The sequence below is a fragment of the Orbilia oligospora genome (assembly GCF_000225545.1).
Source record: "Orbilia oligospora ATCC 24927 unplaced genomic scaffold scaffold00081, whole genome shotgun sequence".
NCBI classification, from domain to species: domain Eukaryota; kingdom Fungi; phylum Ascomycota; class Orbiliomycetes; order Orbiliales; family Orbiliaceae; genus Orbilia; species Orbilia oligospora.
The window spans coordinates 104,464-129,600 of NW_011645638.1; the positions used below are offsets into that span (position 1 = coordinate 104,464).

At 43.7% G+C, this 25,137-nt stretch overlaps 7 protein-coding genes across 7 annotated transcripts; 3 read left to right on the forward strand and 4 right to left on the reverse strand.

Moving 5' to 3' along the window:
* Positions 1–173: 173 nt before the first annotated feature.
* On the forward strand, positions 174–2,024 carry AOL_s00081g27 (uncharacterized protein; the record flags this gene model as incomplete). Its single annotated transcript, XM_011124846.1, has 4 exons — positions 174–264; positions 330–382; positions 441–1,223; positions 1,296–2,024. The coding sequence occupies 4 exons, from the start codon at positions 174–176 to the stop codon at positions 2,022–2,024; spliced, it is 1,656 nt and encodes a 551-aa protein (XP_011123148.1).
* Positions 2,025–2,710: 686 nt separating this feature from the next.
* Positions 2,711–3,136, forward strand: AOL_s00081g28 (uncharacterized protein; the record flags this gene model as incomplete). Its single annotated transcript, XM_011124847.1, has 1 exon — positions 2,711–3,136. One exon carries the CDS (start codon positions 2,711–2,713, stop codon positions 3,134–3,136), a length of 426 nt encoding a protein of 141 aa, XP_011123149.1.
* A 903-nt stretch (positions 3,137–4,039) lies between these two features.
* On the reverse strand, positions 4,040–4,879 carry AOL_s00081g29 (uncharacterized protein; the record flags this gene model as incomplete). Its single annotated transcript, XM_011124848.1, has 2 exons — positions 4,040–4,736; positions 4,821–4,879. The coding sequence occupies 2 exons, from the start codon at positions 4,877–4,879 to the stop codon at positions 4,040–4,042; spliced, it is 756 nt and encodes a 251-aa protein (XP_011123150.1).
* Positions 4,880–9,112: 4,233 nt separating this feature from the next.
* AOL_s00081g30 (uncharacterized protein) lies at positions 9,113–10,929 on the reverse strand (the record flags this gene model as incomplete). Its single annotated transcript, XM_011124849.1, has 5 exons — positions 9,113–9,702; positions 9,763–9,822; positions 9,887–9,960; positions 10,064–10,452; positions 10,525–10,929. 5 exons carry the CDS (start codon positions 10,927–10,929, stop codon positions 9,113–9,115), a joined length of 1,518 nt encoding a protein of 505 aa, XP_011123151.1.
* Positions 10,930–13,045: 2,116 nt separating this feature from the next.
* AOL_s00081g31 (uncharacterized protein) lies at positions 13,046–14,311 on the reverse strand (the record flags this gene model as incomplete). The annotated part of the gene is made up of 5 exons (XM_011124850.1): positions 13,046–13,099; positions 13,170–13,715; positions 13,786–13,971; positions 14,045–14,132; positions 14,217–14,311. 5 exons carry the CDS (start codon positions 14,309–14,311, stop codon positions 13,046–13,048), a joined length of 969 nt encoding a protein of 322 aa, XP_011123152.1.
* A 2,114-nt stretch (positions 14,312–16,425) lies between these two features.
* AOL_s00081g32 (uncharacterized protein) lies at positions 16,426–17,049 on the reverse strand (the record flags this gene model as incomplete). The annotated part of the gene is made up of 3 exons (XM_011124851.1): positions 16,426–16,547; positions 16,631–16,814; positions 16,882–17,049. 3 exons carry the CDS (start codon positions 17,047–17,049, stop codon positions 16,426–16,428), a joined length of 474 nt encoding a protein of 157 aa, XP_011123153.1.
* Positions 17,050–19,112: 2,063 nt separating this feature from the next.
* On the forward strand, positions 19,113–25,081 carry AOL_s00081g33 (uncharacterized protein; the record flags this gene model as incomplete). The annotated part of the gene is made up of 10 exons (XM_011124852.1): positions 19,113–19,490; positions 19,580–19,826; positions 19,887–20,015; positions 20,098–20,109; positions 20,195–20,248; positions 20,326–22,044; positions 22,135–22,218; positions 22,271–24,448; positions 24,524–24,635; positions 24,697–25,081. The coding sequence occupies 10 exons, from the start codon at positions 19,113–19,115 to the stop codon at positions 25,079–25,081; spliced, it is 5,298 nt and encodes a 1,765-aa protein (XP_011123154.1).
* Between the last annotated feature and the right edge of the window lie 56 nt (positions 25,082–25,137).

Sequence of the window (25,137 nt, forward strand, 5' to 3'; positions counted from 1 at the left end):
ATTCTTCTGCAGCAACAGGAAATATACACAACTTTTTACCACACAAACAACAAATTCCCTCTTCTTCTCGTTCCATCGCCCTGTCGTCACTGTTATATTCCACAACCTACACTGCACCAACATAACATAAAATACCCAATTGAGGGACATAACCTATACCCACCACGACCACGATGGGTCTCTTTCACAGTGAACGGTTCAGCGATATCAAAGCCGTGGCTTCGGGCCCGGTGATAACCATTGGTTTAACCGCTAGCATGGGAGGTAAGTTAACACACGAACTCACCGGAGGCTAGAAAATTGGTAGATCTAACAGCTACGGCTTCCAGGCTTCCTCTTTGGAGCTGATACCGGTCAGATTTCTGGTTTTCTGATCATGCGAGTAAGCATAAACTCATGGAAAGGCCTCTGAAGCAAATTGTGTCTAATTTCAAGTCTAGGACTTCCTCCGTCGCTTCGCCCAATACAAACCTGAAGAAGAAGAAAAGAACGGCGTACCCTACGGTTTCAATAATGTTCGTGAAGGTCTAATTGTCGGTCTTCTCTCCATCGGGTGTCTCATCGGAGCCTTAATAGCTGCTCCAATCTCCAACCGCCTGGGTCGTCGCATGGCAATGATCGTCCTCTGCGGTGTTTTCTTGATCGGAAACACAGTCCAAGTGGCCTCTTTCCACGCATGGTACCAAGTCATGATCGGAAGGTTCATCTGCGGTCTCTCTGTCGGTGGTCTGTCGGTATTAGTACCCGTTTACGTCTCCGAAACAGTCCCAAAACAGATTCGTGGAGCTTTAGTGGCTACATACCAGCTCTTTGTTACCATGGGTATCTTGACTTCATACTGTGTTAATCTTGGAACCAGTCATGTTGATGATACTCCTTGGTCTTGGAGGGGCGCTTTGATTGTTGGTTATCTCTGGGCTTTGGTGTTGATGGGTGGAATGTTCGTTCTTCCAGAAACTCCTAGATATCTTCTCTCTCAGGGGAGGAAAGAGGATTGTATTAAGGCTCTTAAATGGATCGCAGGAAAGAAGAATAAGAATAACAATGCTATGATCGAATCACAGTACCAGGAGATGTCATCAGCCATCCACGAGGAAAAAAGTTTTGCAAAGAAGTCGTTCTTCAGCAGCTTTGATCCCAAGGACAAGATCCTGTACCGAACTCTTCTCGGATTTGGTCTCCAGATGTTCCAGCAGTTGACTGGTGCCAATTATTTCTTCTACGTGAGTCCCCTCCTTTACTATATCCGGGCCCTATCCGTGAAAGAACAAAAGCAGCTGACAACGAAAAACTAGTACGGTACAACAATTTTCCAATCTGTCGGCCTCACAAACCCTTATGTCACCCAAATCATCCTTGGCGGTGTCAACGTCGTCTCCACTTTTCCAGGCCTCTGGTTTATCGAACGTTACGGCCGTCGTAAGCCACTGATATTCGGTGGTCTATGGCAATGCGCTTGGCTCATTGTTTTCGCCGCAGTAGGCTCTGAAGCCGATCCTAACAGCTCTACCGTCGGCTCAATCCTCATTCTCAGCGCCTGTATGTTCATCTTCGGTTTCGCATCTACGTGGGGACCGGGTGTCTGGGTAGCCATCGGCGAGATTTTCCCGTTGCGAGTCAGATCCCACAGCGCATCATTCGCCACAGCCGGTAATTGGTCTTGGAACTTCTTGCTCGCGTTTTTCACGCCATATATTACTTCATCAATTGGATATCGATACGGATACGTGTTTGCGGGGTGTAATTTGATTGGTGTTCTCATGGTTTTCTTCTTCTACTACGAGAGTTCGAATTTGACATTAGAGCAGGTTGATGAGATGTACTGTGATAGGAGTACCAAGCCGTGGAAGAGTGGTAGCTGGGTTCCTAGAGGATATGCTAGCAGGAGAGAAGCAGCGGAGTCAGAGAAGGAAAGGGCGGTCGTTGATGCGGGGCTTAGAGAGGATGCTACGCATATTGAGAATAGGGGTCGCAATGGATCGATTGATACACACACTACTAAGGAGAGTGTGAACGCTATCTAACCGCTATTGTTGCTTGAGTTAACTAACGGTGGTTGTTAACGATATCCCTCTCTTTGTTAATTTCCTATGAGATTGATGCATTATGATGCTATGAATTGCACGCTGCATTACGTTTAAGGCATTTTTTCCGCTTTATTAACAAAAAAAAGCCACCTAGCGATGGGTACAGAGATTGGGTCGCGGTCTTCCCGCTCCTATCTTCCGTACTTTCATTTTCCCCTTTTAATCGATGTATTAATATAGCACTGTATACCTAATCCTACTTCTTTACGATATCTTCATTATCAAAATCAGTCCTGTAATCAAGTTAGCGAAAGTGCAATAGAGTAAAATCCCATCGGTATCGTGGTCAGATTGGAAGAAGATCAGGGCTAGGAAAGTATACTTGAGAACGAGACCGATGGATATCATTGACACGAATTATAAAGATATCTCAAACTTGACACTAACTACATGACCAAATTATGTATTCAAGCATTCAATCTATATGATATTTGCGCATGTGTGGACATGAGCATGCATGTTCAGTTATAAATATATACACTACTCTTCTAGGACTATATCATACCACCTAATCTATAGTATCGATCGATATACCTCCTAGATACTCATCCATCACAAAATCTTAACTCCAACATACAAGAGAATATATAGCAAGAGAATATATAGCAAAAGACGGTACTAAAATGCCCTGGTCAACTCCCACCCCCATCCTCCTCCACCACCGTAACCCTCCTTTCCCCTCCCTACACATCCAACACTCAGTATGTCAACATACCACACATCTAACCTCTTCCCAAATCAAATTCCTAAAACTTCCCAAGGCCCTATTATCCTCCCGACTAATTCTTCATACGGTTTCAAAGTGTAATGAATGTTCCGGAAAGGAGTTGGAGGAGGAAGGGTATGATGTTGAATATAAAACCTGTGTTAATAGTGGTAGTAGCCGTGAAATCGATAAAAAGGGAAAAGAAGGGAAGAAGTGTGAGGGGAAGGTTTTGAAGGGTGCTACTATGAGGGGCGAAGGTGGGAGATGTTGTGTTTGTGTGTTTAAGGGGAAGGTGGAGGAGTTTATGGCGGGTGAGGAGTATCGGGATATGGTGAAGTTGTGATCTTGACTTCCCGAACTTTTGGCGGCCTATAATCGTCCCATAAAACTTCACCAGTAGTTGACTATACTTCAGATCGTTATACATTCGGATCCGGCCGAATCTCGTAGATATAATTTTTTTCTAAAAAAAAGAGAAAATTAAATATCTCTCGCCTCGGCTCGTCGATGTCTAACTTTCGCCAATCTAAGAGGATCATGAGGTCTTCTGTCGATATTCTACGTTTTGCGGATTTGGGTTCTAAAAAAGTTATAAACTCGCCGTCGGTTTCATGACATCACAAAAAAACGGTCGGGTATACCGGCGACGCATGAAATGAATATCGTGCGTATCCTTATCCTGTTCTTTAATTAATACTTACGCATTCATTTGTAACTTTACTCCCCCCCTCTCTTTTCTCCCCGTTTAAATGCTTCTTTATCAAAAGAAATATATATATTTTTTAAAAAAATCAGTTTTTCCATTTCCCAAATTTTTTTGTTGTAGCTGTCCTATTTACTAAGAGATTAAAAATTACAGGCCAAAAGAAGAAAATGTGTGTTTTTCAACCATTGTTATAGAGTAAAAGTGTCTAAGGAGCGTGAGGTCGTCAACCGTATATCGTGACAAGAAGAATTAAGTGGTGTAGTGATAAAACCTTTATGAAAGGTCAACGAAAAACACCGAGCCATAAGCCTTAAAAAACAAAAACAGAACCGAGTGGGTAATAAGTTGCTTGAAAGCAAAGTCCAAAAAAAAAGGGAAGGAGCGGCAATAAAAAAAAGCAGGAAGAAGAGGCCCTCAAAAAAACATCAAAAAAAAAAAATCCAAAAAGACCCAAAAAATGGTTCCGAGGAGATTAATTATATTTATTCATGTCGGTCGTTTTTAACCGGGTAACAATTCAGTTTAATTTGTAAAAACAATTTACAAAAACATGAATCCGATCAAGGCGACGACACCAAGGACGAGGCTATCCTTAGCAAGGAGAGCACCGGCACCGCTTGGAGATTGAGTTGGCACTGGGAGACCAGTGGTGTAGCTGGAAGTAGTGTTGGTTGGTGGTGGAGCATAGCTGGTTGGGGGGACTGGGACAGTGGTGGTAGTGTCGCAGCTGGTGACAGTGTGAGTACCAGTGACCGTGGTGAGGGTAGTTCCAGGTGGGTAGTAGATGGAAGAAGTATTTGTCCAAGAAAGGGTAGGATAAATGGAACTGGTCTCGCTGGTGGTTGGTGCATATGTTGGCTCAACGATGGTAGTGGTAGTGGTAGGTTCACCGTATGTCGGCTCAGCAGATGAAGAGGAAGAGGCTCCATATGTAGGCTCGACGGTAGAAGATGAGGCGGAGGTGGTAATTGGGAAAGTTGTTCCATCATTGGCATAGACGATGCCGTTGAAGGAGCAGTCAGCATCACCGGAGGTCTCAGAAGACTGCCAGCAAAGGGCCGAGGTTTTGACACCAATTGGTGGGACACCAGCGAGGTTATCATTGCAGTTTCCTGGTTGTCCTCGTTCGCCATCGCAGCGGATGATGATATTCGAGGTGAGAGATCCTCCGGATCCCGCACAGAACCTCTTACCGGCGGCATCACCTAGACACTGGAAGCTTGAGGTGGTCTCATTACTAAATAACCGTTAGTATACTATCCACTATCCATGATGGCTACTTAAAGTCGTCAAAGACATTACAAGGGAAGGGAATGCATACAAGATGAGTTGAGCATTGACGGCAGCAGCCGTGGCGAGGACGACAATTGTGAACTTCATTGTAATAGATGATTGAATCGGTAAATAGATAGAATGTATCTTTACGTATGAAGAATACGATAGAGGGTGACGATGATGATGTATTTATTATCCTGCCAGAGAGAAATTTCTTTCTTTCTTTTCGAGTCGGAAACTTTAAAGCAGAAGAGTTTTGTAGTTCTCTTCGAAAAGGGTGTGTTGCAAGTGTGGTAACTTTGTATGGATGTGGATTGTTGTAAAACGAGTGGACTTCAATTGTTTCGAGCAATTAAAGGCTTTACAGCGAGTGACTAAAGCTATTTTGATATCTGAGATGCTTTCTGGGGGAAAAGATGAAAAGACCGGAGGGAATGTACAGCGAGAGGCTTCTTCCTTTATACAATATACTTCTTCACAATCTATGGACCCAGAATGTACGACGGGATTGGTTGATTGTCCAATGTAACCAAATGCGACAGACTATACGAGAAAAAAGAGCGATATGGTATCGTGCTTCTCCGACCAGTACAGGGAAAGGAAACGGAGGCAGCATGTTACGTGAGCATGAACATTATCGTCATACAAGTTAATTTTCTTCCCGCAACTGTGGTGCGGTGCTGTGCTGTGCTGTGCTGGGCTGCGGGCAGTGGAACTCGAACCTTCTTCGCATTCGCTGGGATTGATCCGGCACAACCATTTCCAACCGTTAGCGCGACCGCATTCTATCTTTTGTTGGCATGGTTGAAGTAGCATTCGGAATGATTTCCATCTGTGGGAGCGCTTTTTTCGGTTCTGTCTGTGATGTGATACTATTTTTGTTTTTGACGATTAGTGATACCTCGCAGGCCACCAGTTTTCGCCGAGGTCATGAGGTATACTAGGTACCCGCCCTCTCGCCACCCCCAATTCTTCTGGTGCACACTACGAACATCGGCCGAACCGAATCAATGTGACGACACTGGTCCAAGCTGGCGGGAAAACGGTCTCCCCCCTCACGTTACCGTGCTCTGAGTTAGACCCTTCGCTCCTCTATCCGGGCTATGTCTTGTGAAAAAAAACAAAAATTCTAAAAGTGTCTTGTCTTATCGGTCTGTCCCAGCAGATTTTTTTTTTGATTTTTTATATATTGAGGTTACATTCGTCGCACAGGACCCAGCCGGGATTTGGCTTTTTTGTCTCCCATGCTTCTTAGTCATGTCTTGTCGAATCGAAGCGAGTTCTTTCTTGACTTACGTGCAGGACACAAACATGCATTAGCTGGCCCGCGAGTGGTTGGTTAGCGTCCTCATACCCAAAAAACCTTCCGCCAATGTTCGACGTCCTTTGCCAGAGGTAACTCCACTATCAAAGCTGCGCTGCCCGTATTTGTTTCTGTGGGGAGGAGTGCATAAATGCGAAATGCTTGTCGCAAATAAAAATGTTTGGATAACGAAGAACTGCAAGAAAATCAATAATCCCGTCCGATGTTACTTCACAACCAGAAACCCCGCTCTTTGATCTTGGTTTTTTTAGATAATCAAATTACCAATCGTGCTAGATTCCGGCGGCCGGTGGGAAGATCAAGGGCTTTTTTCCCCACTACTTTGGAAAAGACGGTTAGACCAAGACCTTTTAACGTGGTCGTCAGGTGGTATTGCATTGATATCATGGCATGTACGAGAGCAGGTTTCTGGGACCAACATTCAATTTGTTTGCAAACGGTTTAGTCAGGGACGCTCAACAATTATTCATCCACCTCTCTCTCCCATACTATCCCTGTGCGTGTGATACGAAGGAGGATGTGAGGGACAGGATCAATTCGATCTCTGGTACTTCCTGTCATGTTTCTCCGCCATGAGACAGCATTTCCTTTCCAGAGTTCGGTTCAACGATACTTCGTTTACAGTACCCCAATTCGTATCTCAAGATCTATTTCCCTATTAGTTAGAGTCCCGGATGATAGGGACTTTCCTTCATTCATTTAACTTTCGAGATGAGAATTCGTTAACTAGTAATTCGAGATAAGCTCACCAAGCTTTTCTGCATTTCCGTTAAATTACGAGGGTTCCGCTTGTCCCCGTTCTTTTGTTTCGATTCGTCTCCACGGCTTGACTTAAGTAATCATTAATTCGACAGCCAATGGAGCTCCAGTATTGCCTCTTACATTTGAATTAACCAATCTAATCTTGCGAATTACCTAGTTAATTGGGATGTTGTATTGCATCCAGCCGGAATCCTATCAAACACTTTTCGATCTCCACAACATTTGCCTTAATTTCACAAACGTGGGCTGGCAATATTCGAAGTATCGCGAAAGGGTGCTCCTTCCCGGAAACAACATAGACCAGAAACGAGGATGGATCATTGACAAAATGCTAAATCGTTTTTGCGACTCCAAAGTCGCATTGATGGGACTGAATCCAGGTTCTATTTCAAGAAATGCAATGCAATGCAATACCGTTAGAAATAACTTTAAGTAGCGATGCGTACATCTCAATAGCTACCCGAAAACTTGCATTGTCTCGTTGATCCAATGACGAGCGAAACCTTCGTCCCGGGTACAAAGATGGACTCTAAATTCTTTTTTTTTTTTTTTTTTGGACTCCGATGGACAAGTTTAGAGAGTAATTATTTGTTGATAGAAATCATAGAAAGGGAGCTCCAAAAGGCGAAGTTAGAGATTTATTCGCGGTCGGCTAGTACTACAAGCCCAAGATGATCAGACCCTCCATGCTTCATAACATATGCAGGATTCGCTGATCTATATATACTTCAGTGTCTATACGTATACTGCAATTTTACTTATATTTGTACCGAGCTGACATCCTAAGATATAAGATCGATCGCGGCTTTCGGTATTTTGGCTGCTCATGCCGGCCAGTCAGCCCTATATATGGATCCTTCCATGGATCCAGGTATTGCACTGCCAGTGCTAGTAACTCGATAACGGTCTACGTACGGATATTGCTATCTCCGACTTCGATGTATAGATCTGTAACCGTATATATAAGGGCCTAAACTCTAAATCCCCTCCAGCTCAGCAGGATGCGCTCCAGGCGCCAGACCAGTTTAGCTACATTCTATAGACACTACGTAGCTACCAGTATCGATCATCATATATATCATATCGATCCCAAAATGTCAGATTTAAATTTATCAACCCTCCCGATAGACGTCAAATACGTACTCCTCCGAACCGTCCTTTACAATGACACGAGAGCGTTCTTTGCGCTCGTTCTCACCACTCGTGATTACTACACAATTTACCACCAAAACCGAAAATATTTCCGCCTAATGCTCAAAAAGGAAACTATCAGAAACTTCAAGGCTCTCGGCATGATAGCAAGTGCGACGGCTAAATGACCTGGGCAAAAAGCCCAAAGCCCAAATGCCCAAATGCTCTCAAGACGGCCAAGCCCAAAATGATAGGCCCCTGAGCCAATAGCGACGTGTGGGACCAGATCAAATCTGGCGATGCAATATTCGCTCGTTCTACAACATGGTCAACACGTGGTATGCGGTCGATATACCATCATAAAAATATATATAAAAAAAACATTGACCACGAGATTTGACAGTTCGGGTAAAATTTAGGCTTTTCGCCACCGTCGATTCTATTCTTATTCTAAAGGCGACATCGGATAGTATACTATAAATATATGTTACATCTGGTTGTCAACCAAATTTTCTTGCCACAGAAGGTCTGGGTCATTTTTGAAGTTACAACGGGTTTGGATCTCGACGTTTTCCCCAAATGCGGGAGTTAGTGTAAAGGTTTCGGAACACTTCTCCGACCCAAAAAAGATTTCTAAAAAGCTGTGTTTGGGAACCATCTCAAATTCTATACCTGATTGAAAGAGCGTCTATGCTGTGTCACAGCCTTATACTTAGAGCTCAGACGTATGAGATCTTGGTGTCTACGCCCACTTATATGGACAAACATTGGTTATCCTTGGCTGGCGGGTTGTAACCTTCTTACGTAAGATATAGGTATTTTGCTTTGTCAATTAACAATATATTGAAATTCGTTTCTCGTAATGATAGAAAGGGGTATATGTCTTGATATATACAGACGCTCCATTTCGAAAATGGGCGCCATATGCGCCTGCAGAAGAATTAATCGAAAAAAGGGTCAAAAACTCCAAACTTCCTGCACGGCTTTTTTAATGCCAAAATTTAAAGGCCCAAGTGGAAAACAAAAAACAAGAGGAAGAGGAAGGAAAGAATGAGAAGCTTCGAAGACTGAAAGATAAATTGCCACCAAAGCCATGCAAGTATTATAAAGTGTTATGGCATCTAGACCTCCCGCAACTCGTGCGTTTCCCCAGAGTTTGATAACCGTACTGGTGGTCGAGGACGTAGCCCTGTTCCAAATGGGAAGAAAGCATCACTAGGAATGAGCATTTCGTAAAAATTATCCTCCTCTTCCTCGGCATCACCGGTGTCAGTTTCTCTCAAGCTTATAATACTCTTCCTAGAAGATCTAGAAGCTTCCCCACGATATGAATATCCGGAATTACCAATACTCGATCTTGTCGGCGGAGGCAGTAGGTCACGGTCCTTGTCAATAGACAGTGAAGAATCCGGTTTCGTTAGAACGGGCTCTAATGCCGACGGTGCTTCTTCGATCGTGACTATTTTGGCAAGGTTCTTTGGGTTTTCGATAGGTCGACAGAACTGGTCGGACTGGATGGTATCGCCTTTCATCCAGTCAGTATCATAGGTATCCTCAGTTCGGATGGAGTCGATCGTACTATCAATGTCTTTCTTTCTTTTATGTTTTCGAATCGTTCTTCGACGGCGCGTAGATCGAGTAGCACAAGCAGCTGGGATCCCGGGCTTATTATACGCCCATTTGAAAAAAAGATTTGCAGTTGGCACGCAGGCTTTATAAATCATTTGATGAGTTTCTAGAGCCATTTCTTGAAAGATTCGCTCGAACTTACCCGTTATTAAAACAACGAATATTTCAACATTATTTGAGATTCCAACGATGGGTAAATACCCTAGTACTTTTGTCAGTTCCCGGACTATATGACAGTGACTGTAAAATCCGCTTCAGTGACTTACATGGAAAATCAATCCAAATAATATCTTGCATGTGAATGACGATTCCGAGGCGTGCATATCCCACCGACATTGTCCTGAGTATTATTACGATGTCAGCTGTTAGCCGGGGCGTGCTTTATCCAAGGATATATCCGAGATTATATATATATATATATATATATTTAAAAAAGAACTCACAAGATACCAAACCCACAGAGGGCCAAAAGCTGCCATCTTCTTCGCCGCGGAAGATTTTTCAATTTCCAAAGTAGAGGTAATGGTGACAGCATAATAACGGTATCAAATGCTGACTGGACGGCCATCAGTTTAATATCAGCAGCCAAGATATTAACTCCATTCTTTAGGGCGGAGACAAGGTTGAAAGGCGCTTCAGGATGCTGCGGAACTTGAAAAATGAAGGCGAAAATGCAGATGACCAAGGTAAAGAACTTTCCAACCGCGAGGAAATCGATGAGGAATTTAAGACGGGTTCTGATGGGAGAATACATCCGGCGGATGGAGATGAGAAGTGACGCTCTGCTTGTACAATATATCCATATTAGGATTATATTGGATATTCCAGTGTACTATTTGAGGTTGATAATTAATTTCCATCACACCTATCACTAGACTCGGCCCTGTTCTTTATATGTATATACCTTATATAATTCGAGGAGACTGATATATCGGAGATCATATATATGCCAGCCAACCTGGTACTGTTGTGCCACCCATGCTAATACAACATAAGTAATCTGTCCAGCCAGAGCCGCCAGCAGCAGCCAATCTTCTAAGAAAAGCAGCTTCGATTTCGAAGTCCGGGTTTGTTGTGTCGTTACGATCTTCCACGTTATCATCAAAAAACTTATCGCCAGGAAAGCCGTGCCCGAATAGAGATGCGCCCCTTTCAGTCGTACCGGAGGAACATAATTGGGATCATTAAGGGCGGGAGGCACCCATCCAGCGGGACGGCGCGATTTGGGATTTAAGTTTTGTAGTTGACCAAGAAGGATGAGGTCCTGTATTGTCTGACCTGTTGACAAGACTCTCGTCGGCGAGGCCATATTGCTCTGCTACTATGTGAAACCTGGTACCGCTATCAAGACCATTATGACTTTGAATATCGATATCTAATCCTACTATAAAATTGTCGTTATCCGTGGTATAGTATAGTGTTATTTCGTTCAAGGGATCGATCCGGGAAATCTCGAGAGGAAAAACGGTCGCAACCTGCGAATACCCAAGATTCTATACGAGGCCAAAAGTCTGGTAAACAGGGAAAGGTTTTGTGGAAAGGGACAGTCCAGATTTGAAAATTAAAGAATCGCCCAAGTTCTACAAATTGTGGAGATCAATTCCATCTTGCATATTTCCATGGCAGAATTCCATAACCTTTTTAACAGGAACGGCTAAAATGGACCAACCAACGCCATATCGCGCTCGGACCTGAACCTTTTTTGCACACCAGATTTGGCGAGGGATGCCATGCCTTTCGTTTCTAATGGCAGTCAAGGGTGTGTGTGAAAGGTCCCAGCTCTTGACCAGGTTCTCCCAAACTCGCTCAGACCACTGGGCAAGCTGGGTCGACCTTTTTTCCTACTCCACAAATCCACGGATCCTTTCCTACCAAGACCGGCGTGCATATCTGATGATAAAGAGCATATTCGTTTGACGAAAATCCCCTTGCTTTCCTTTAACCCGCCGACTGCTTCTCGGAAAATGATATTTGCGCGTTGGAATGCAAAGCAAGGGAGTCAATGCAGGTACTTGCTGACATACATATAGGTACTTACATACATGCCCAGTACGCATACACCCACAAACAGCTGAAAAGACAAATAGTATTGGAAAATGGAGGTCTCTAGCAATAACAAGCCGATTTCGCCGAAATATACGCCGAACATAAAGTTTGCCTGGCAGCCAGTCGTTTTAAACGCCACTTCTGGAGGAGTTCGCCCGCTTTTTCGGCTGTTCCTGAAAGAACACTAACATGTTTTATCTCCGCCTGTGCGCGAAACATCGACAACGCCAGCTCTTAAAGAGATTCACGTGCAATTGAGTGGGGAAAGTGACTAATAAAATAAGTTTTGGCCGTTTTGCCCATCTGCTTTGACGTTGAAATTGTCTTGGTTCATTGGCGTATATCATCTCATCCCCATTTTGGGAATGGCGTTCGTGTTTTGACACAGAATTGTTGCGGGGTACGTCGAATCTCAGCTCATCCCTTGGCCATAGCCCTTTTTAGCTTTTAAGTTCTGTGAGGGATATTTTATACAACAGACACAACGCAGTTAACAATTAGGCAAGTTAATCTTTCTGGCACATGCATGCATTCGCTACGATGCACAGAATCGGGCACATGCGTTACTGTTAATGCTCCTAATCAATTTAGGACACCTTTTTGGTAGTTAAGGCAGGTATTAAATGTTGTTACACAAAGGAGTTTCACATATAAAGCCATTCTGGGGGTCCAATCTAAATATATAAATATATAGCTTGAGGCCTTCTGTTCTGCATATCTGCTAGCTTAAATACCTAAGTACTTATTAATTACTCTTTGCCGTATGCATTGGAGACCGACACTAGATCCAACACGGGCTACTGGCATACGGCAATAATTACCGTACTAAATTTTAAAAATCACCGCAAGGTTCAAGACTGGACAATCAGAATATGGTATCTCCTTCACATGCGATAATATGATTATAGTTGAGAGAGACCGCCAAAGCTGTTAATCCACTCTATCCACAGCCTAGAAGCAGCGGCATAACTTTCGATGGCGTAATTAAATGTAATTAACCAGGAACTATACATGCATACTGCAACGACGAAGCCTTCCTTGAAACTACTAATATTAGATATAGCGTGTGCATGTGGTGGGGGTCGTGTTCTAGATTCAGTTGCTTGACAAGAACTATTGAATTCGGGTTTACGAGGCAGTTTGTATTTATATATAGACTAAGATGGCATGTAGATGAGGGGCAACATTTTAATCGTTGCATGAATGTAATAAATTTTTAATATATACAGGTAGATAAAACCATATTAGAAGGCGAATTACCAAAATTGTCATCGGAGCATCACAACCAAGTGTTTTGCTGGCTCAATCATTGCATGCTACACGATCATGCCAACATAAAGCACTGGAAATCATTTCAAACATGTGTCCATGTAAAGAACTTAGGAGCATTGAGAGTAGTAGGCGTTGAGAACCTTACAAGTAGTTCCGGATGCCTGTAGTAGAGGTTGTTAGTAAGATGCAAGAGGAAGAGGAGCTAGCATTTTTATAGCAGGGAAAACTTACACAGACGGTGCAGCCAGTCCATCCGTTACCACCACATTGTCCCCAGGCGGAGACGGTGCAGCTATTACCCGATGGGGTAGTAGTTGGGACATTAGGTGTCGTGGCTGGGGTAGTGGCTCGAGTGGTGGCAGCGGTGGTAGCTCGGGTTGTTGCAGCAGTTGTGGCAGCGGTGGTGGTAGGGTTAGTTCCACCGGATCCATTCCAGACAGCTGGACCGGGACAGGTGTAAGATGTTTTATCCTTAGAGGCAATATAGATATCGACATTAACATCGGGATCGCTTCCGCTGTATGTCTTTTGCAAGTCAACCAAAGGCCCTGGAGTTCCACTTCCACCTCCAGTGACAGTCAACTGAGCACATTCGGGGTAGAATTGTGGGTTGTTGGCTTGGTGGAGAGCGAGAAGTTCATGACGGATAAGGTATTCTCCCGAGGGGAGGGATGCTGGAATCTTGACAGTCCACTTCAAGGTATCCTGGACTTGACCTGAACCCCATTTACCTGCGCCCATGGTACCGCTAATGAGACCGACTTGGTTGATTTTGAACTGTATTAGACATGTTAGTTTTATATTACTAAACTAGCTTAGCTGCATGTTTTCTAGGGGAATAACGTACCCAAGAAGTTCCAGTACCGGTCCAGCCGTTGCATCCACTCGAAGGGCATTTGGCCATGTAGACCATAATACAACCTTCAGCGTGTGTCCATTGCGACCAATAAGCTGTAATATCTGAACCAGCAGCGACTGTAGCTGTCTTTCCAGTGCCAGTAACTCCAGCATTGTTACAGAGGATATTGATTTTCTAAATTCGTAAGATTTTAGCTCCCCGTAATAGATTATGCAACTATCTTCTGCGGTATATGGAAAATACTCACACCCAAGTCTGCGATGAAAAGGGGATCATAGGATGAGTATTGTCTTTCGATAGTTGATTGACCACTGGGGGATTGGTATGGTTGCCAGCTAAGATCCGGGTTATCGGGTTAGTAAAGCAGGCTTCCCATCAAGAATGGAAGTTTATTAACAAGTGAAGACGAACGAACTTACCCTGGGTATGTTGTTCCACCAATATTATAGGATGTAACACCACCGTGAGCGCTGACCGTCGAGGCCAACAAGGCCGCAGCTACAAGGTACTTCATCTCGGACGAAGCTTTGGAGAGAGAAAAATATAAATTATTTTTTTTTTAATGTATCGATATATTGGAGAAAAAAGTGGCTCCTGGAAAACCTCGACAGGTGGCAAAACTCCCGGACTAGTGACAAATTTCTATATGTGTATGCGGGAGATAGAATCGGAGAGAAGATGTGGAGGAGGCTGCAGTAAACTTGGGCTTCAAGTGGTATTTTATAACCTACACAATATGCCTATATGACCCAGGAACATATGCTAGTAAATTAAACATTCCGAACAGCCGTGATCTGGGAATATCGTGGGCTATAGATAAAGGCAATTATATGCAAGCCTTGACGTAGTGTTTCACGAAAACTCTGGATCTGTGTCAGGAGGTCAACAGGCGCAGATTTCCGTTGACATTTACTCAATCTTCTCCGTTCATATAGGTGTCATGGCATACGACAACAAAAAAACAATGGCTGCACTTCAGCGCCCCCGGGCCGACGGTGATTGCATGTACAGTCCGCCTGGGTGTATAAGAGTTACATATATAAGGTCAAAGCGAGTCATGTATCATTAATACTATTTCAACATCTCGATAGCTCTCTCTTACGTCCTAATTTTTTCCCCATACCCAGTCTTAAGAAACTAAAATTGTATTAAATCTTTTACATCATACCTTTCCCGCTCTCAAAGGAGAACTTCGACGTAGTTTACAATTAGCTCTTCAAGCCTAGGTCTAGAATGAGGCCGACTTGGTATTTTCTGTAAAGCAAATTAATCGCTTCTCTGAGCCAAGGCAACAAGCGTACTATCAAGACAATCAAGCTCTCGCCTTAAGTCTTCACCTCTTGCCCCAAAATTTTAAAAGTCTGGCCGCATGACCCACGTGTGGTGAAGCGGATTGTTGGAATAATATCCGGCTGTGTTGAGTTGATAGGCTGAAGGGGTGAACTAACAAGGATCGAAGCCAAGTATCGGGCCGTATCTCCACTGACCTTCGCCTCTGCGAAGCTGCATGTTAAAAAAAAAGCAGGGGTCGTTTTTAAATTTCAATTCCGGAGAGGTGAAATCTTTGGTCATATGGTCTATTGACAGCGTCGCAATAGCCTGGTTTTTGCTAGAGGTTGCTTATGAAGCATGACGACAGCTAGCTACTAAATTGAATATGCTAGAAGCTCTTTCGTACATCGTATTCTTGTGCTAGTGCCTATATACTAGCTACAACTATACTATACCATCATCTTTGAAAGCAATGCAAACCTTGTAGCTTAGGTTTCCAGATAAATTAAAGTATACTTTAAATTTTCGGCGAATAAGACAATTTATTTGTGGCTAGCGATTTTCAAGGATCGAGATATAATTTATATTGTATTTCAAACAGCACCAAGGTAATATGCGTATCTGCTTAAGAAGCGGGTGGCGAAGGGCTCAGAGTTTAATCATCGATCAATCGAGCCCTGTATATTTTGTTCAGACATTGTAGAAAATAATTCGAAACCATCAAGATCCATTATGACCGTACTTACGTAAAGCCATCAATATTATTGCATATCATATAACCATCCGAATTTTGCGGTATCAGTTTAGTTATATATATACATAGACCTCGTTCCCTATAAAGGCATAACCAAGCATCTACTACATAAGGTCCTTGACTGAGCTCTCTAATCGAGATCTCGGATATAGTTTGCGAGATCTCGCTTGACAAGCCTTAGGAAGATATTTTACTAGATCTTGGGGTTCACAAAGCAGATATATTGATAAAAACGGCTAGATTGACTTCCTTAAAGGTTATATGGGTATCTCTTTAAATTGTATATATTACATGCATGAACTTGGGTATTGTACAAACCTGGGTATCCTGAAGAAAAAAACAAAAAAGAATAATAGTGAAACGATGATGCATGTGAAGAAAAAGAGCACCGTTGGAGTTTTTGAGCCTCGGAAGCTTTCTTTCCGAGCCATTCCAAACAACCGCTACATGTAGGGGTAATTATTCACTGCTCGAGAAGAGCGTAATCGAGGCTAGCCATGCCATCTACCTGAAAACCGTTCGTGACGCTGATCCCACGAGGTGGCCTAACAGCCTAGCTTTCTAAAATGTGGTCGAACCGTCTGTTCGTTCTTCCCGAGAGTTTACATGGAGGGAAGCCTCACTCCCCGTCGCATGACCCGGCGTTCCGCTCGAGAGCGAGTTTTGTTGCCCTGGTCGCGGCATTCTTTGAAATTATTTCCCACCGCACCGGTATGAGTGATAGCTGTATGATAGAGAGCTCGAGAATTAGGTCTATTCACCCAAAGCCTAGTGTCTGCATAACCCCAAACATATTTATGGACTTACCTCCACAGAAGTAGGCGGTATCTCCCTTCACAGCTCCGATAACAACACGATCTGTCTTAGGTGGCCCTCCTTCGTAATCGCCCCCTGAGACAATGGGGAACTCATAAAGAGGATGTGTGCAATCCTTGCTAAACTCAAATCCCTCACGGTTGTTGAACTTGTGAGGATAGTCGTTTTTGCCAACCTAGAGGTACCAGTATGTTAGGCCACCACAAATGATTTTTGGTCCGAGGGGTACGAGATGCCTATACTGTAGTTCCGGCTTTGATATGATCAAAGCTCTCATCGGAGGCGGATTGAACTTGGTCCATGTTCCACTCTTGTCCTCCGCATTCGATCTCAGTAACACCTTGAACCTTCGCGTACGCCACCGGGGCGACCAGCAAGGCGAGGATTGCAAGTGGTGTTGAGCACTTCATCTTCAAGGTAAAGTACTTTTGATTGATGAAACAAAAATATAAGAATTGTTCAAAAGTTTTAAGTATATTTGATAGAAAAGGATAATAAATACTGAAGACTCGATCGTCTGAAAAGGCTTATCAAAAGTAGGTTTAGATGGCGAAGTCTTGCTTTGGCGACACGAATCAACAAAAAAACAGAGGGAAGTCTTGTTGGAGCGGTATCCCATTTATATAATGTTGGAACCTGCGCAACGGTTACTTTCTTATCACCGGTGCACCATGCCGAGGAAGCCTGAAAACCTCTGTGATTTCCATTAGTATTGAGAATCACCTATGACATATTTGGAGATGCCGATGAAACGACATATCAGCAACTTAATACCGAATACCTTCCTAATCTGAAAGTCCGTAGACGGGTTAGGCCTAGAACCGAATGGTCTGAGCACGGGATTATCCCGGCTGCTAAACGCTCTTGTGACGAGTGTTATCGCATGAATTGATAACGTGTCTGCAGTGGTGTTTTCTGATTCCCGGATATGAAATAAGTTGGTATGAATTGTGGGGCATGCTAGATGCTTTGGTGGGGTTAAGCTTTCTTCGCAGGTACCACGTTGGGGATCGCTTCACCATTGCCGACTGGGGGAGGTCGAAGTTCGTACATACCAGTTGCCTTAAATATAGGCAATCTAGGATCTACCCGACATGTCTTCGATTATGCGGGATTTGGAATGTCGGTGATTCTATCTACCTCCCTTAGAAAGTTAGGAGAAAGATAACGGAGTCCTGGCGTTAACCTTAATCTTCGTCCGATTCCTGGAAACTTTCGTGTTGGTATGTTGGATATTGTGAAGTACTTCCGCCAAGATGTGTCGATACCAGCATATATATGCACGCCTGCACGCAAGTTTATTCGAAGCGATTCGATTGGTTATTTTTTATAAGAGCGCAGTGATGCAGTGAGCAATGGTGATTTCTTTCTTATAAAATATTCTTATATTGTCGTGGGGTATAATGGAACTTCGGAGCGTGGTCTGATATCTTTTCAAATGTCTACATTTGCATTCTGCGTGTACATGCGCTGTGTGCGCATATATGCCCAATCCATGTCTCGGTTGTAGTGGTGATATCGATATATTTTCCTGAGCCTATTTCCGGCTTCTCGTCTTGATTGTAAACACCTGCCAGTATCGACAAAGCTATGATCATATCAGTATGGACTGATCTAGCCTTTTAGCACGTGTGTTGAGCCTTCAGTAACCGAAACCGCTGTCTTTCAAGGAAGCACTGACTTTACCGATATAATATTAATAATTAAATATATTTATGAGTGAATAGATAATATAGTCAGTAGGTATGTTCATCTAGATTTGTATACAAAACCCTAGCGGGGTTCGGGGTCGAATGGGTATATGTGAAGTTAACTTCACGATCAGTGAATATTAATAGCCATAATTATAGAAATCGGCTGTTTGATATTAGAAAAAAGAAATGATTTTTTTGTACGCCACGAGAGCCGCCACTATTGGCGGTGTCGATGTTACGGAATAGAGCCGCACTGTATAAGTTAGACGCTAGTAACTCCGAGCCTCAAGAGCTCTCTTCTGTCAGCCCCGCTTCTTGGTTGTATATTTCATTGGTCAGCATTAGGCTGACCGACCTCAAGGCTACACTTTTCGCAACTTTGGTGATATTTTTGGTATCCTTTTTTCGAATTCGTAAAATCTTGCAGACACTTTGACCCCGCCCAGCCGTAGAGCGGGGTTTCTGAGGATTCACTCGAGAAGAACCATATTCGCGGACCGAGAATCAAGCTTTTTCTCAACCTTGGCTCTCCAATCATCGTGATAATTCAGGTATTCCCTGTCCTTGGACGAAGGATCCAGATATTTATTTCATTCCGAGATCCGAATCCGCCTAGAAACTTTATATGAAGCTAGCCTACGCGTTCCATATTATATAAGTGGGGTGGGTTTTCAAGTGGGTTTCCATAGCTGGTATCAACTCTCAAAAATTCCTAAATTTTTTCTTTAGTACAAAAATATTCAACAGATTAAGGACTCTCAGCCATAGCAACTAAAAGAATGGAAACGAAAGGTGAAGTCGAAGACAAAAGCGGGAATGCAAGCCACGTGCAAGCTCGTACGGCAATCCAGGCGTCCCCTTGCTGGGCGCGGGGGAAGGAACTGTTTTTCTTATCTTTATTGGAATCCAAGCGACCTCCATCTAAAGGAGAAATTGATGACTTCATGAAAGACAATGCCCACTTGGATGGAACGATCCAAGATTGCCAAAAGATTCAAAAGAATGCTGACGCATCGTATAAGGAAAAGGCAAGCGGGCGGTTGATTGGAAAGCTTCTAAATACGTTGTCAATTATCAAAGAAGTGGCCGACCCCTTTCTAGAGTTCGCTCCCGAGAGTGTTAGTATCGCGTGGTTTGCAATAAGCGCGCTAGTCCAAGTACGTGCCGTTCTCGTTCACTTCAGATTTAAGATATGAGATGAGCATATACGCTTTGTTCGTTTTTTTTGACAGTGTGGCTATCTTAGATTGGTGCAACTGATGTTGAGAATTGCGAACTAATCTTCGGCGCTTGTAACAACGTTGCCACGATCCTTCTGACATGTAGACTATACGAGAACCGTTACCAAAATGCCCCGAAGGACGGAACTGGAAACGTTGAAATTGGAAGCAGAGAAGTTGAACAAAAGATCATTGGAGGCATACCCGATGTCATTGCTTCCATCTTAGACTTTTCCTGGCACGTCCGCCTGTTGTTTAAGAAGAACAAGTTTGGTGAGAGAAAGCATCTGGTTTCTGAATCCGATGATTTTGACTAATAGGACTTTGATATAGTGAGGGCACTGAAGGAGGCGTTCTCACCCAAGATAAAAGAGAAGATAGATGCAATAGACGCTGGATATGCAAAACTTAGGCAGATCGCCAACGATGCCTTCCAAGAACGCATTATGGATTCCGTTGAAGGTTCGATATCTAGACCTTCAATACAAGATCGCATCAGATGGGAGCCATGGTTTTCTAACATATAGATTTTGATATGCAATAGATTTACGGAAAAGTAAGAACGTTTTAGCACAGGCTGGCTTCGTGTCACCAGCCAGGACCTTTAATATGCCAGTTTCTAATCGTGGAATTACTACCAGGCCTCCAACAGGATAGAGACGAGCTTCGTTCAATAATGTTCCCAGCTCTCGGCGGTAAAATATATCTTCCAATGCACACTAAAACATTGCTATCTCACCAGGACACTGATAATATATTTCCCAATATATAGAGATCAGCGAGAAGCTAAATGAAATTTCCGATGTGAAGGCAAACGTTGAATTGACACGACTTCGCGAAGAATTTCGTTTGAAACGCACGGAATACTTGCGACCAACCGAAACTCATGTGCAACAATTCAATGCAACCTTTGACCCGGTCTCGAAGTACGCGGACCACATGTGCCAATGGTTGTTCTCAGACATACACTACAAGCTATGGGAGCTTCATGATGACGATATTGAACAAAAAGAGACTCTTCACAGCCAACTACTCGATATCCATTCCGAAACTGACAAAACAGCACAATTGAAGATTCCAAATCTCTTCTATATACAGGCGCGGCCCGGTTTTGGCAAGTCAGTCACCATGGCATCAGTGATTCGAAAACTTTCTTTAGAGCCCAATTGTATTGTGGCCTATTTCTTCTTCAAGCAAGGAGATGATAATACTCAAAAGAGTCTACGTGCCCTCAACAGTCTTGCTGCCCAACTATTCGACGATAAAAATGCACGCACGGTAGAAGAGACCCTAAAACTGACTTCAGTTCTGGACCAAATGAAGAAAAAAGCACAAGTATCCCCGCGAGAAGGGGATGACACTCGCTCGGTCGGCTCAGTTGCATTTACTATCGACATGCTGAAAGAAACCATACGCAGCATCGGCAACGCAATCGAACGCAGAATCTATATCGTAGTTGATGGAATGGACGAATGCATTGATTATGAATGGGAAGACTTAGTACCGTATCTTATTGATCTATCAAAACTCGAAAACTTCAGGGTTATCATATCAAGCAGAGAGAGTGAAGAACTCGAGAGCCTCTTCATTGATGATGACGAAAGTGATTCTGACACTAGTAGCACCACAGAGGATACTGAGATAACTGAAAAACCGCCACCAGATTGTATTTTGGCGCAAAAAGCTACTATTCTCAATATCACTCAGGAGAGGAACTCAACAGACATGGAAATATATCTTCGAAAATCACTGGAACGCATCATGAACCATCGATCACGATCGACTCGTACTAACACGAAATCCGAAAAGGATGCATCGCGGGTAGCTAAGATTATCAAACGCAAAGCAAATGGGATGTTTACATATGCGGCAATAGTAATAGCTAGCTTGGAGCAGCCGTCTCAGCTAACATTATTCCAGAAACTGAAGAACCTCCCAGAAGGCATGGATGACTTATACCGACAGCGACTCGAAGATCTGAACCACGAAGAGCAAAGACTCGTCTTAACGGCGCTGAAGTTCGTCGTCTGGGGTTTCGGAGGCATTACAACAGTAGAGATAGCCGAGCATTTCAAAAGGATATACCATGGCTCCCCGAAAGGAGCAGACGATAAGCTACTTGAAGATGACGAGTCTGAGGATGAAGCAGAAGAAGAATCTACAACTACCGGGGACAATGCGAATACCGAGGAAGGAGGTTTACCTGCTGTGAATGAATCGACTGAAGATGTTGATGAAAAATCAGAGGACTACGATGCTATGGATGATCCCGAAATTGCGGAAACAGTTTACCATCTCACTAGATGTGGCCGAGACTTCTTCAAGTTCAGCAATAACCAGACAGATATTGATGTTGTTCACAAGACGGTAAGAGACTGGGTCCAAAACGAAGCTGAAAGGATGTCGAAGTGGTACGAGAAATCAGACGCAAGTAGACCTCAAGTCACAGTGAACGAGAAGGGAGAGCTCAACGTTACTCTCCCTATTCCACGTAAGTTGGTATCCGATACTATGGTCCTTCTCAGGGCTAAGCTGTTTCTTTCGTTTTGTGTGATAATCTAAAAGATACTTTCATCTACAGCTGGTCTTATCAGTGGAGGTCGGGGTGTCTCCATTGAGTTACAGAGCGAGCGAGACGCTCAACTCGATCTCACTACTGATATCCGTAAGAACCCCCGACTTTAGAAATATATCGACTTTTCTAACTGTCATCCTAGTCGGGTCGCTTTGCAACGAGAAATTTATTGAGCGGTATATGGGTTTTGGTGTTGATATTCCTGGTGAAGCTGGAAAGGAGGAGAAAAAGTCCGAGGAAGGACCAGATGTGTCAACTTCAGTGCCCGTGGCGCCTCTTGCGGATAATGCTTTGAAGGAGCCTACTGCAAGCGCCGAAGGCGAGGACCAATCTACCGATGGCAAAGAGAACCAACCTTCGGTCGAGATTAAAGAACCAACACCCAAAGACCTCGAAGGAGAGGAAGATGGGCCGAAAGGAAAAGAAGAAGAGTTGCGGCCGGGTATCGAGGCCAAACGTGCATTTTCTTTTGCGGCATATGAGGTAGAAGAAAAAGAGTTCCGATACGAGTCCGCGTTCCTCATAGACCATCTAAAGCGAGTGGAGGAGCTATGGCCAAAGGATGATCGTAAGGGTTCAAAATGGGAGGCGTTCTGGGAGAATTTACGAAAATTCTTCGAAGGAAAAGCTATTCGTCATTGGCTATCTCAATATTTCCAGTTCTGGGAGGGTTACTCTCCAGATCTGGCCTATGATCAGGCATTCAAATTCGAAGCACTTCACATCTTTGCGGGAGAGGGGTGCGCGATGGTAGTTGAGTTCCTTCTGGTTGACTTGAAAGTCGACCCGAATATCCTCGATAGCGATCAAAGAACTGCTTTCAATTTCACTTTCGCGGAGACTGCCTGCATGAAATTACTTCTTAAGCACGGCCTTAAAATTGATCAGAAGTACAGAGGCAAGTCTTATTGGGAGCTAATAATCACAGATTTGTGGCTGGATGGCTGGCTTCACGGAAATATCCCCCCAAAGCCAGAAATGGCCGAAATCTGCAAAATATTTATCGATAGCGGCGCTGATATCAACGAACAAATGCCAATTTTGGGGCCAACTGACCATTCCGATGCACTTCATTGCGCTGTTGCATCCAAATCTCTAGCACTCTTCGATGTTTTAATGGCGCATCCCGATGTTAAGGTCAATTCAAAGGACAGACACGACATGACGCCTTTGAATTGGATGAATTTCTCCCCGAATTCCAATTATCCCCTTGAAATTTCGAAAGCAATGACTCAGAGACTGCTTGAAGCCGGAGCTGACCCCAACAACCAAGATTCTAACAGTGGAGGGCCATTGCTTTTCGCAGTTAGCTTGCAGGACAAAGACGTTGTGGAACTCTTGCTGAAGCATGGTGCAGATGTGAACGACGATAATAATCAAGGCCTCACTTCGCTTCACTTTGCTGCCTCAGCTGCGAATAAAGTTGATAGGGGGCCCGAGACCTCTGAATCTATCCTGAGGCTGCTTTTAAGCTACGGGGCAGACGTGGAGAGAGAAGCGAAAGATGGAGAAACTCCTCTTCACCGTGCAGCATGGAGTGGCTACGAGAAATGTTTCATGATTTTGTTCCAAGAATACCAGAAAAAGAAGGGACCTGATAAATCGTTCTTACTCAACTCATACGGCGAGGAAAATTGGACTTACTTCCGAAATTCCGCACGGAACAGAAAGGGTGGGATGAAAATTATGAAGTTTCTCATTCAGGACTGGACACCAGAACAGCTACAATCAATGTTAGCGAACTCGAACGCCAAGAAAGAAACTGCTCTCCATCTTGCTGCCTTCGACGGAAATCTCGAAATGGTCAAGTATCTGCTCGAGCTTGGCGGTGATGCGACGATAAAAAGCGAATTTGGGACTGTTCTCGATCGAGCCATCTGGGGTTGGGCTAAATCGAAGGCGGAAATGGCAGAATACTCAGAGAAGACCCTCCAACGTCAAAAAGATCTCGAAAATGTTATTTTTTTCTTGATTGAAAAGTTCCCCGAGTTATGCCAAGGAGGAGGTTCTAACCTAAGGTGGGCAATCAAAATATACGACGAAAAGCTTATAAATAAGCTTGTAGAAAACGGCGCCGATATTGAATGGGTAGATGAGGAGGGTTGGACCATTTACGAGTACGCTTATGCTGAAAGGCGTCTTGCAGATATGCAACAATTGCCTGGCTTTACGACCTGGAAAGAAAATCCCAACCGCAGCCTGCGAGAAACTATGGTGCCATCACGAATGGCCATCAAAGAGACTCCAAATATCTTTGTTCTCTCTGAGGATGGCCTTGAGTTTCAGACGGCTGAAGGATTTGTGGATGCGTATGGTTTCAGTAAGGGCTCTAAGTTCTTTAATGCAATCATTTAGAACATAATACGGGTGGATTCCCTAACATAAGCGACTATAGATTACGGTAAAGACACAAAGGCGATCCAGATAAGAGCGGATCACCCAACTGGCGCCCACCGCCCAATCTTCTATTTCGAAATAACCATACAAGAGTTAGAAGGTTCCAACTCGTAAGCATACCAACAATCTATCTTGATTAGAGTCTCGTTCCTTATATTGATGTCCTATTAGTGGTTTCTCTATCGGATTTATGGCTGGCGGATGCAACATGAGGGCTCCACCGGGGTCTGGATCAGCAGAAGGAGAGACATTTGGTCTTTGGGGCCATGGACACATACAGGCGAGCCGAAACGCAAAATCCGTGTTTCACAACGTATCGACATCTGCTTATATCACTCGTGTCGGATTAATGTCCTACGATAAGGGGGATACTATCGGCTGCGGGTACGCTGTTGAAGAAGGGAAGATATTCTACACCCTAAACGGCACGTACTTAGGAACTGCTTTCGAGGACGTGAGAGGTAGATTGTATCCTTCATTCGGCTCTTATAACAAATGCAAGGGTAAAGTGAACTTTGGAACTGAGCCCTTCCTTTTCGAAGATTTGAGGGAATAATTTTTTTGCATCATGCCGTTTATGTATGATTCTAGAATGCAATTAAAGAGGTGTAG